General features: G+C 41.1%; 1 protein-coding gene across 1 annotated transcript; it reads left to right on the forward strand.

Annotated features, from left to right (window-relative positions):
• Nucleotides 1-10072: 10072 nt before the first annotated feature.
• Nucleotides 10073-10705, forward strand: LOC308279361 (glutathione S-transferase P-like; the record flags this gene model as incomplete). Its single annotated transcript, XM_080719438.1, has 1 exon — nucleotides 10073-10705. One exon carries the CDS (start codon nucleotides 10073-10075, stop codon nucleotides 10703-10705), a length of 633 nt encoding a protein of 210 aa, XP_080575564.1.
• Between the last annotated feature and the right edge of the window lie 1856 nt (nucleotides 10706-12561).

Raw genomic sequence — 12561 nt, forward strand, 5'->3', positions numbered from 1 at the left:
TAATCTAGAAAAAAATATCCGACAGCAGGAATCTGACATTGAAGAAATATGGGCCCATTTTAAGAGAGCTAACCTAAGAATAATTGGAATAGAGGAGGGAAAAGAAAGTGATACCAAAGGGATCAACAATCTCTTCAAGGAAATTATAGCAGAAAATTTTCCAAACGTAGAGCAAGAGGTTGATACACAGGTCCAGGAAACGTATAGAACTCCCTTTAGACAGGATAGGAGAAGAGGATCCCCACACCACATAATTGTCAAAATGACCAATGTGGAAGCCAAGCAGAGAATCTTAAAGGCAACAAAATCAAAGGGCCAAGTGACATTCAGAGGCAAACCAATTAGAATCACTCCAGACTTCCCAAACCAAGTCATGAGAGCCAGAAGGGCCTGGAGTAACATATTCCAAACTCTGAAAGAAAACAACTTCCAGCCAAAAATTTTCTACCCAGCAAAACTTTCTATCAAATTAGATGGAGAAATAAGAAGCTTCCATGACAAACAGAAACTGAAGGAATTTATGTCTTCAAAACCAGCACTAGAGAAAATACTCAAAGAGATTAACTACAAAGAAGAAATAGGTAACACACACCAGAACCAGAGAAACAAGATTTTCCATCCAACAGACAACTAAGATTGGTTATCTGTGGAGATTCATTATTTATGTTAGTCTTTTACCTATCTCTAAATGGTATTGTTTGCCTTTATTGTTGTTAATTTTTAGGATTTCTAGTTGGAATATTAATATACCTTCAGATATAGCATTTGGAAATATTTTATCCAATTCTATTAGTAACTTTTAACTCTGTTTACATTGTCTTTGGATAAACAATTTTTTTATTTTTTAGGGAGTTTGTATACTCTTCTGTTGCCTGTGCCATTGAAATCATATCCAAGAAATCACTGCCAATTTCGATGTTGTGAGGTTTTATGACCCAGATTTTCTCCTAAAAGTTTATAGTCTTAAGATTTATATTTAGGTCTTTTATCTATTTTGAGTTAATACTTGTATATGGGATTAGGTAAGGGTCCAATTTTATTCTTTTCCATGTAATTATTATTTTTCAACAATATTTAGTTAAAAGATTATTATTTCCACCACCAAATGTTCGTGGAAACCTTGTCAAAAATAACTTGACAATATAGGGAAGAATTTTTCTCTAGGCTTGTATTTAACTCCAATGATTTATATATCTGCCTTTAGAATAGTACTACACTGTTTCAATTATTGTAGCTTTATATGGTTTTAAATCAGAAAATATATATCTTCTAGCTTTGTTCTTTTTCAAGATCGTTTTGGGTATCTAGAGTCCATATTCCATATTAGGATATATTTTTTTCTGAAAAATAAATATATAAATATATGATAGTTTCACCTAAAAAATAGAAAAAAAAATTCAGACATAGCTCAAAATTAAATTTTCAATACAAATTTGAAGGAAGTACCTCTACTTTCAATGTACATGGTTTGTGAACACCTAAGTTCTTATGATGGTAGTAGAAAAGTCACAGAAGTTGGGGGTCTGGGGCAGCAATTGCATAAGGGCTAATTGGGTGATGTGTGCATGTATGCCTCCACCATCTTGTACTTTATTAAGGTATATGACTAAAATGCACCAATATTTTTTTAAATAGGCTCTGCTTTTTTCAGGGACTGGGACTGATTTAAAGCACACTGGATTCTAAGCTGAATGGAAAAAAACCCACCAGATAAGAAGTTCCTTCTCAGGACTATTCTAGACTACACAGCCAAAGCCATCATCTAACACTGGGATGTATCTTCATGACATGAAATACATGTTCATTCCTCATTCAGGCGGGAAGTACTGACTAAGTCTATCCCATGCCAGGTACTGTGCTAGATGCACAATCTATAGGAAAATAAAGAAATCCTTTTTCCTCAACATACTGGTTTTCTTACCCAGGACCTTACACATGTTAAGTAAGGAATCTACGACCAAGCACCATTCCTTAAATGAGCAATTTTTTTTTTGGCGGGTCTGGAGATAGAATCCAGGAGTATTTGACCTCTGAGCTATAACTCCTGTCCTATTTTTTATTCTTGATTTTGAAACATGGTCTCACTAAGTTATGGAGGGCCTCACTACGTAACTGAGGCTGTCCGTGAACAATGATGCTCCAGTCTCAGCCTCCTAAATGCTGGGATTACAAGCATGCACCACCATGTCCGGCTTTTCAATGAGCAATTTATTTTATTTATTTACTTTTTGGTGGTACTAGGATTTCTGGAAACCCTTCTACCTCCGGGCTACACTCCCAGACCTATGTTTTTGTTTTGTTTTGTTTTGTTTTGTTTTTGGTGGTACTAGGGGTGAAACCCAGAGGCTTTCTACCTCTGGGCTATACTCCCAGACCTTTTTTTTATATTTTATTTGGAAACAGGGTCTCGCTAAGTTTCTGAAAGCCTCACTAAGTAGCTGAGGCTGGCTTCAAACTTGTGCGATCCCCGTCTCAGCCTCCCAAGCGCGGGGATTACAAGCGTGCACCACCACACCCAGCCAGACCTATGTTTTATACTTATATTTGGAAACAGGGTCTCCTAAGCCACCAAGGCTGGCTTCTAACCAGCCCAAGCCTCCTGTCTCTGCCTCCCAAGCGTGGGGATTACAAGCAAGTGGCACCACGCCCAGCATCAATGAGCAATTTAAATGGTGAGAATTAAGCCGGGCGTGGTGGCGCAGGCTTGTAATCCCCGCGCTTGGGAGGCGGAGACAGGAGGATCGCGCAGGTTCGAAGCCAGCCGCGGTGGCGTAAGAGACCCTGTCTCAAAAATATAAAATAGGTCTGGGAGTATAGCCCAGAGGTAGAAGGGCTTCCAGGAACCCCAGAACCACAAAAATAAAAAATAAAAAAATAAATGGTGAGAATTACAAATAAAGTTAACATGTTGAAGATAGGCACAAATAGGTAATCATTTGTTGAGCAAATAAATTCTTAATATTTATGTAAATGAATAAAATAGTACTTTGTGTAAAATCCTGTATACAGTAAATTTAGAACACAAAAATAGATGAGTTAAAATAAAATTCATTTAGAGATTATTTCCCTTTTTTTTACTCAAAGAAGTTGTTTAGCTCCTAGTTTGGGAAAATTACCAACAAACTCTAATTCACTGCAAGGTGTTTCCAAAGCTTGCTTGTGGGCATCTAGAGAAAGGGAGTCAGTCAACCACATGGTCTAGAGTCCTGGGTCTAGTAGACCCTCAAAGCACCGGACTCTCAATGGCTTTTTACCCTTTTAGTGGTAGGGACTATTGACACATGTTCCTGAGAAAAAAAGATGGAGATTTGTGGCTTTGTATGATGCTTTGGGTAAATTCATAGTGTGCAAACATTTTTTTAACATTTGCTAAGAAAGATAATAGATATCTGAATTTATAGTTGTGTGTATGTGTGTGTATATACACCAAGCCTATATCTGAAAATGTCCAAAGACTGACACCTTAAAACATTAGTGTCATTAACAATCAAATCCTTGTTGTCTACCCATTTGCTAGCATAGTTCCCACAAATAACAGGCAAGCAGTAAAGTTCCATAAAATGTTTTGGAACTGCAGGATAGGACAGCTTCCTGGAAATCTTTCTAAGGAAATTAGTGTTAAGTGGGTTTTGGTGTGAAAACACCTAAATTTCTAAATCCTTGGTAAACAGGTTTCAACAGCCCAAAATAGGTTTTACTATGTCTAAAATGTACATTTAGAATTAGTTTAGGATGAAAATTTTCAAACTAAATATTTCAAAAAATTAGTTATCTTAATTTCCTTTCTTAAATGTTGGCGATACTGGAAAATTTTTAAATGAGAAATAAATGTTAGAAGCAAATTGCAGGAGTTAAGATAAATACAAATTTCCTAGACAGCACTCTATAAAGAAAATATGGACCTGAGTACGGTGCCTGTAATCCCAGTATTTAAGAGGCTATGACAGGAGGATTGTGAGTTCAAAGCCAGCAGCAGCAATTTGAAGAGGTTTTTAGCAACTTAGTGAGAAAATCTGTTTCCAAATCAAAAGTGAACTAGGGCTGTGGATGTAGGAAACTCCCTGGGTTCAATCCCCAAATCCTAAGGAAGAAAGAAACATCAGGCAAAGTGGATGACAGCACATTTGAGGCCAGCCTCAGCATCTCAATAATATCCTAAGTAACTTAGCAAGACGACCCTGTTTCAAAAAGTACAAAACAAAATAAATGGGGCTGTTAGTGTAACTCCAAAGTAGAATGCCCATGGGTTCAATTCAATTCCCAGTCCCCCCCAAAAAGAGAAAGAAAATCATAAATGTTTTGTGGCTTTTAGCACCCAGTCTTTACTAAATTAGAATGCTAATATCTAAATTATAGGTTTTTAAAACCAGAATAAGTTATTAAAATGAAATAATTCTAGAACACAGACTTTCATCAAGTTATCTTGAAGTTTGTTCTCAATCTGGCTTCCAATATATTAGCCACTACCTACATGAGACCATTTGAAATTGAATTTAAACTGTTTGGGACTGAATGTTAGCTTACTGGTAGAGTGCTTGACTAACTGGCTAACCCCCAAATTCCATTCCTTACAACACAAAAAATTTAGTTGCTATAAAATAAAATTAATAAAATTTGAATTTAGTCATTTAGTTACACATACCACTTTTCTTTATTGTGTGTGTGTGTGTGTGTGTGTGTGTGTGTGTGCGTGTGCGTGCGCTGGCACGCACAAGTGCTTTTGGAAATTAAACCCAATGGACCACTACCTCTGAACTATTTTGAAACAGGGTGCCACAATAGCCTCCCAAGTACAGGGATTACAAGTGTGCACCACAGTTTCCAGTTTAATTTTCATTTATATTTGTGGTACTGATGATATTAACCAACAGACACATTCTACCTCCAAGATATATCCTCAGCCTGTTTTTATTTTGAAACAAGATCTCACTACTTGCTAAGGGGACCCTCTAATCTATGATCCAACTGCCTCAGCTTCCCAAGTACCAGGATCAAAGGGGTGTGCCCTCTCTAAAGGTTTTATTTTTAATTTTAAAAAAGGTATCACTAATTTGCCAACCTCACAAGTACTGAGCCTCCCACGTACTCGAATTACAGGTATGGGCCACTGTGCTGCCTTTGGCAGAGAGTCATAAATGAAGATTATAGAGAAACAAAGGTTTGAATCAAAATTAGAATCAGAATCCAGTAAGAAAACAGAAATCAGATCAGGGAATTGAATAAGAAAAACGGGCCAGGCATGGTGGTGCAGGCTTGTAATCCCAGCATTTGAGAGGCTGAGACAGAAAGATCTCATTTTGAGGACAGCCTCAGCTACTTAGTGAGGCCCTTTGCTACTCAGTGAGACTCTTTTTTAAAATAAAGAATAAAAAATAGGGTTGGGATTGTAGCTCAGAGGTAGAATACTCCTGAATTCCATCCCCAATACTGTAAAAAAAAAAGGGGGGGGGTCGGGGGAGAAAATTTGAATATAAATAAGTGTTCAGTTCAGAGGCAGGCATGGTAGCCCATGCCTATTTTCCCAGTACTTGGGTAGCAGTGTCAGGAGGAAGGCAAGTGTGAAGACAGAACCCAGGAACTTAGCGCAAGACTGTTTAAACTTTAAATCTTTAAATAAGGGAGGGGTGGGGCTTGGAGAAATTCCTCAGAGGAAGAATGCCGGTGGATTCAACCCCAAGGATCACAAAATGAATACATAAAGATTTAAAAGTATTGGGGTGAAGCCCGGAGGTAGAATGGCCCCGGTTCAATCCTCGGTACAACCAGAAAAACAATTAAAGGAAAAAAAATTGTTCTCTAGGTAAAAGACTCATAATTACTAAAAAAAAAAAAAAAAAAAAAAAAAAAATATATATATATATATATATATATATAGTTAGTAAAGTCACGGGTATAAGAAATAAATAGCTATCTCGGAAAGCAACCGCTGCTTCCAGGGTTAATGGTTAACAACGAAGGACTCAGAGGTTCTAGAAGGTTCCACCCCCTCCCCAAAGGCTGAAATTCAGAATCCTGAGGAGATGGAGTGGGGGTCAAAGAAAAATTTCACCTACCATCGTACCGAGGATGGAGGGATTCTTCAAGAGAATCCCCTGGAAGAGCAGCCCTATCAGCCCTCGGTACCGCTGGCGGCGCTGAGACCTCAACGACGCGGGCAGCACGCCACGCCTCGCCTAGCCTCGCCTCGCCAGCCAGGCGCACAGGCTGATGGGAAGAAGAGGTCAGAAGCAGAAGAAACAAAAGGAGCCAACCAGAAGGAGAAACGTCATCACCGTGCAAGAACAATGACCCCTGTTGGCCAGCTGGAACAAGGCGCCCAGAGCGGAAAAAGAAATTTAAAGGGCAAAGAGCTATGTTTACAAAGGAGAAAATAGAAGGGTTTTTTTGTGTGTGTGTATGTGAGGCCTTGCATAAATAAATGAAAATTGGGGACTCTGGCATTTACCTAAACATAGAGGATGGGGGAAGGAAAGCCAGAAAAAAAGAAAATGCTTGGAATTGCAAGCAGGAGACAATATACATCCATCAAAATCCTAGGAAACTCCACAGTATAAGAGACTAGTAGGTTAGAAGAGATAACTTGGTAACTTCTGTCTGTCAGGCAAGACTAATCTACAGTTCTAGCAGCCAGAGTAGTAGTTACCCCTGGAGGATGGAATACGGATAGGGCATGAGAGGGCCTTCTGAGGTTGCTGGAAACAGCATCTCTCTTGATGTGGGTGGTTTGAACAGTACTCATTTGTAGCTCTATCAGATGTTGCCAGTGGGGCTGGCACCTATTGTAATGTTGACAGTTGGGCTACATCTGTTTGCTGACGCCAATTTTCTGATGACCAATAGAGTCCTGTCTTTTGCTACAATTTAGGAGATTGGACCTCACAGCCATGGGAGGGTTTCTGAACCAACTAGAGTCAATTGTAAAATGGTCTGAACATTCTGGCCTACCTGTGACTTTGCCCTAAATGCGTCGACTGTCACCTAGATCTAATGAGACTTTTGACAGCCAATTCTCTCCAAAAGGTGAATATTTTACCTTGCACAGGGTGTGCAATCTTTCTGGGGCTAGTTTGGGTCTATAATTACCTGTATAAGCCCTTTTTTAAGTTTCTGATCATGAGGCCTGAAGGAGTATGCTTGCTGTTTCTCTTCAATTTTTACCTAGATACCAGATCTAGTGCCCAGATACCTTAAATAGAGAACAGAAAATGTTTGTTTTGTGTCCAGCCATCCTCCTGCGAGGTTTTACAGCCATATCTTGGAATAAACAGAGTGATATACAGCCTCAATCCAGTGAGATGAAGGATTTTTTTAGGGTCCTTATTGGACTGCCGCTTAGCTGTTATGGAATGGCTCTGGGTTTATATATTTAAATATCTACTTGTATCTGTTTTTTAACATTTAAAATAATCCTTATAAACTGGGCATAGTGGCGCATGCTTGTAATCCCAGCATTCAGGAGGTTGAGACTGGAAGGATTGGGGTTCGGGGACAGCCTCAGCTACTTAGTAAGGCCCTCCACAACTTAGTGAGACCCTGTCTCAAAATAAAGAATAAAAAATAGGGCAAGGGGTGTAGCTCAGAGGTCGAATGCCCCTGGGTTCCATCCCCAGACCCGCAAAAATAAAAAAATAAAATAATCCTTATAAAAATCTTTTTTTTTTTTTTTTTTGGTGGTGGTACTGGGGTTCCTGGAAGCCCTTCTACCTCCGGGCTACACTCCCAGACCTATTTTTTATATTTTTGAAACAGGGTCTCTTAAGCCAGCGCTGCTGACTTCGAACCTGCACGATTCTCCTGTCTCTGCCTCCCAAGAGCGGGAATTACAAGCGTGCACCACTACGCCCAGCAAAATCTTTTAGTTTAGATAAATTATTTATTTTAGCCAGGCGTGGTGGCACAAGCATGTAATTCTAGTAGTTGGGAGGCTGAAACAGGAGGATAGCAGGTTCCCAGCCAGCCTCAGCTACTTCATGAGGCCCTCTGCAATTTAGTGAGACCCCATTTAAAAATAAGGAGTTGCCGGGCTGTGGTGGCGCATGCTTGTAATCCCCGCGCTTGGGAGGCAGAGACAGGAGGATCCCACAGGTTCGAAGCCAGCCTCCCTGGCTTAAGAGACCCTGTTTCCAAATAAAAATATAAAAATAGGTCTGGGAGTGTAGCCTGGAGGTAAAAGGGTTTCCAGGAACCCCAGTACCATCAAAAAAGGGAGTAAAAAATGGGGTGGAAGTAGCTGTGAGATAAAATGCGCCTGGGTTAATCTCCAGCCCCTCCAAAAAAACTGTATTTTTAGGTAAGATAAATACTTTGTTTTTAGCCAGGCGTGATGGCGCACGCTTGTAATCCCCGCGCTTGGGAGGCAGAGACAGGAGGATCGCGCAGGTTCGAAGCCAGCCACGCTGGCTTAAGAGACCCTGTTTCAAAAAAATAAAAAAAAAGTATAAAATAGGTCTGAGAGTGTAGCCCAGAAGTAGAAGGGCTTCCAGGAACCCCAGTACCACCAAAAAAAAAAAAAAACCACTTTGTTTTTAATAGTTCTCTTAAACAAAATACAGCTTATAATTCTTTAGCCTTCCATCTATATAATCACATTTTATTTTGAATTTTAACTTAGTAATTTATGTTTAGTTAACATTTAAAAACATTCAATCATAGCCGGGCGTGGTGGCGCACGCTTGTAATCCCCACGCTTGGGAGGTGGAGACAGGAGGATCGCGCAGGTTCGAAGCCAGCCGCGCTGGCGTAAGAGACCCTGTTTCAAAAAATATAAAATAGGTCTGGGAGCGTAGCCCAGAGGTAGAAGGGCTTCCAGGAACCCCAGTACCACCAAAAAATAAAATAAAATAAATAAAAAAACATTCAATCATAAATACATTTGATAGATATTTGTCTATTGCTAATGTTAAAAAAGACCAAGAATTTTATGGTTGTAATGGCACAGTGGGCTCTTTTCTTGATTCACAGAAGAAAAATTGAATTGAGAAATTAAAAAGTAATGGCTCAATTGCAGCTTCAAAGAAATGTTTACTACAAAATCAGTAGGAAAAGCAGTGGCCCTGGAAGACTCACTGCAGAGCCCGAAAATGGAACTCTGCCCCCAATTCTGTCTCTGCCTTTCAAATACATACTTTGGTATTGGTATGGTCTTAGCAGCATTGCCAAGGCGACAGGCTAGTAACTCTTTTCTTAGGCAGGTAATGCCTCTGTCTCCAGACAGTGCACCTACTAAGTCAAGGGGTCAATAATCTATCTTTATTTTACCTTTGTTGTATTGGATTGTATTGGTTGCCCATCAAATACAGTTGCTTTGAAATAACACAGAGTTTATGTTTCTTATACCTAGCCCGGAGCACAAAGAAAAGGAGGTAAGCAGAGGAACTGATTGCCTCTATGTATTTTTAAGCCCAAAGGCTATAATTATCTCTACCGGCTTCTAAGGCTAAAGGCCTTAATTGCCTTTACATTCTTACTATTGTTTAATATTAGTGAAACGGGGGGGGGGTTCTTCTGAGCCCCCAAGATGAAACGGGGGATTTTTGAGAAGAAACCCGGTGTTTCATCAAAGATGAAATGGAGTTTCTTGAGAAGAAACTCGGCGTTTCCTTACTGGATTCTTATCTGCGGCGAGCAAAAAAATGACACCCGCAGACCACAGGAAGGGGAGTAAAAAGGTTTATTGGAAGCAGCAGGGAATAGGAAAAAGTGGCCGAACACCCCAAAGGGGCTGTCGGAACTCTGGAGTCCAGCAGCTGCCTTCAGGACAATACTTGAGAGTAGCCCAAGCCAAATGCCTTCATTTGCAAACTGCTTTCTCCCAGAGTCCACACGATCTGCCAGAAAAGAGGTGCAGGTCACCCCTAGGGTCCCTGGTCGGCCTTGATGTCCAGCAGAGGCCTTCAGGTCACTACCTGAGCGTAGCCCAGGCCACATGGCCGTCAGTTGCACTCCACCTTCTCTCAAGGCTAACACAACCTAAGAGAGAGTAAAGCTCCACAAAGGGGAGGGGTTCCAGCCCAGGCCTGCCACAGAGGTCCACCTCCGCAGCCGCCAGCCGCCTGCCCGCTATGCAGCAGCCATGCCACCCTACACCATCGTCTACTTCCCTGTTCGAGGCCGCTGCGAGGCCATGCGCATGCTGCTGGCCGACCAGGGCCAGAGCTGGAAGGAAGAGGTGGTGACCAAGGAGATCTGGTCCCAGGGCTCGCTCAAGGCCTCCTGCCTCTACAGGCAGCTCCCCAAGTTCCAGGATGGAGACCTCACCCTGTACCAGTCCAATGCCATCCTGCGCCACCTGGGCCGCTCGCTGGGGCTGTATGGGAAGGACCATCAGGAGGCGACCCTCCTGGACATGGCGAATGACGGCGTGGAGGACCTCCGCTGTAAATACGCCACCCTCATCTACACCAACTATGAGGCAGGCAGGGACGGCTATATGAAGGCGCTGCCCAGACACCTGAAGCCTTTTGAGACCCTGCTGTCCCAGAACCAGGGTGGCCAGGCCTTCATTGTGGGCAACCAGATCTCCTTCGCTGACTACAACCTTCTGGATTTGCTGCTGATCCACCAGGTCCTGGCCCCCGGCTGTCTGGACACCTTCCCCATTCTCTCTGCCTATGTGGCGCGCCTGAGCGCCCGGCCCAAGATCAAGGCCTTCCTGACCTCCCCCGACCACATGAACCGCCCCATCAATGGCAACGGGAAACAGTAAGGCTGCCGCCCCGCTCCTCCAGGACCAATAAAGTTCCCAACACAGGAAAAAAAAGGGGAGGGGTCCCCCGAGAGGGAAAAACCCATCTTGGTGGCTGTGCTAGGGGTTTATATATGTCTGCATGTCCTCTGTTGGTTGTGGTGAGTTTGGGATTCTGAGAATTATGGGAAGCAGCTCTCAGAATTTGCATAGGGTATTTGCGTGTCCTTTGAAGGGTCTCCTTTCAGAAGTGTCAGACTTGCTCCAGTGGTGTCTCCTGGGTTCGTTGATTAGTAAACAGATGGTTTTGTGAAGCTTTAGTCCTTCTTATCTCTGAGCCTTGGAAGTTCAGCTATTCGTCGCCCCTCACGAAATTAACTTTTTTTTCTACAGAGGCCTTTTCCCTATCTGCCTATTTCCTTTCTATCTCCTCATTAGGACAAAAGGTAGGAGAGGGGAGTTTTGCAGTGTAAAAGTTGTCCTTCTGTCTGAGTGCCTATGTAGCACCCAGACTTTGATTGCCTTTTTCCTTTTTGGGAATCTAAACTGGAGCAATTTTCTAATACCGAAATACTAGAATAATATATATTGAGCAATTGATATTTAATATTTTAACTTACTTATACACAATTTTTTTAAAAACTAAAGAGATATTTATAAAAATGGATACCATTTATATTTCCTTAATTTACCCACTTAATAGTTGTTTTAGAGCCAGGTGTGGTGGCGCACGCTTGTAATCCCAGCATTCAGGAGGCTGAGACCAGAGGATCACGATTCGTGGACAGCCTCAGCTACTTAGTGAGGCCCTTTGCAACTTAGTGAGACCCTGTCTCAAAATAAAGAATAAAAAACAGGGCATGGGGGATAGCTCGGAGGTAGAATGCCCCTGGGTTCCATCCTCAGTGCCGCAAAACAACAACAAAAAATTAGGTCACGTGAACTAAAAGGTATTTAAATCAATTTTGTTTTACCACTATTCTCTTCTTTAGTATATGAGTACTCATTTATTTGAAAGCCTGTTTTGGTAACCTGTATATAACAGACAGAAAATACACTTATACATCCAGACATATATAAACATAGGCAGATAACAAATACCTTGTAACTTTAACTTGCCAAGCATTTTATTTTTATAGATAGGTTACTAAATGTAGTGCCAATTTTAAAGTTATACACATTAAAACACAACCTTTTATAGACATTTGTTTTGTGCTCGTGAGAAATAGACCATAAACAGAGGACACAAACATAGAACCCTATAGAGTAAAGGATAGTGGGATAGTGTCCACCAATCAAGGCTGACACTAAATCAAATTATTTACAAGGCCACTTTGTTGAGCCTTGAGAAAAACTTCATACCAGCCACCACCACCACTTATCACCCTTCTCAAGGTATTAAACAGAGAATTAGCCCTTGAATAGCTGTTGAACAGGAGGAGGAAGCAATTAAAAATATAGAGATCTAGATAGCCTTTACTTAGACAAAATAAAAATAAATCAGAAAAAGAATATACACATGCAATCTCATGGTGGATTTATAAAAATTTTATGAGGTCAAAAATGAAAAGCCATGGTTTCTGTAGTAAAAAGCTAAGTTTTGATGTAAGTTTGTTTTGTTCTTTCTTATTTGCCATAAAGGGGATGTATATGTAGAGCCTTAGAATCCTGTAATTAACTTTCAGAGTGTAAGAGAACAGACAACATTAGAAAATAGAATTATAAAAAGCAATTTACAGCCTGAGGTATGCACCTTACACTACATATTTTTAAAAGCCAAATCTTATTTTAGGCAGGGAAGGGTGAGTGAGGGCTTTTTAAAAATTTAAATTTGAGCTGGGCGTGGTGGCACAGGCTTGTAATCCCCGCGCTTGGGA

The sequence above is a fragment of the Muscardinus avellanarius genome, assembly GCF_963383645.1.
Source record: "Muscardinus avellanarius genome assembly, chromosome: X".
Taxonomy (NCBI): Eukaryota; Metazoa; Chordata; class Mammalia; order Rodentia; family Gliridae; genus Muscardinus; species Muscardinus avellanarius.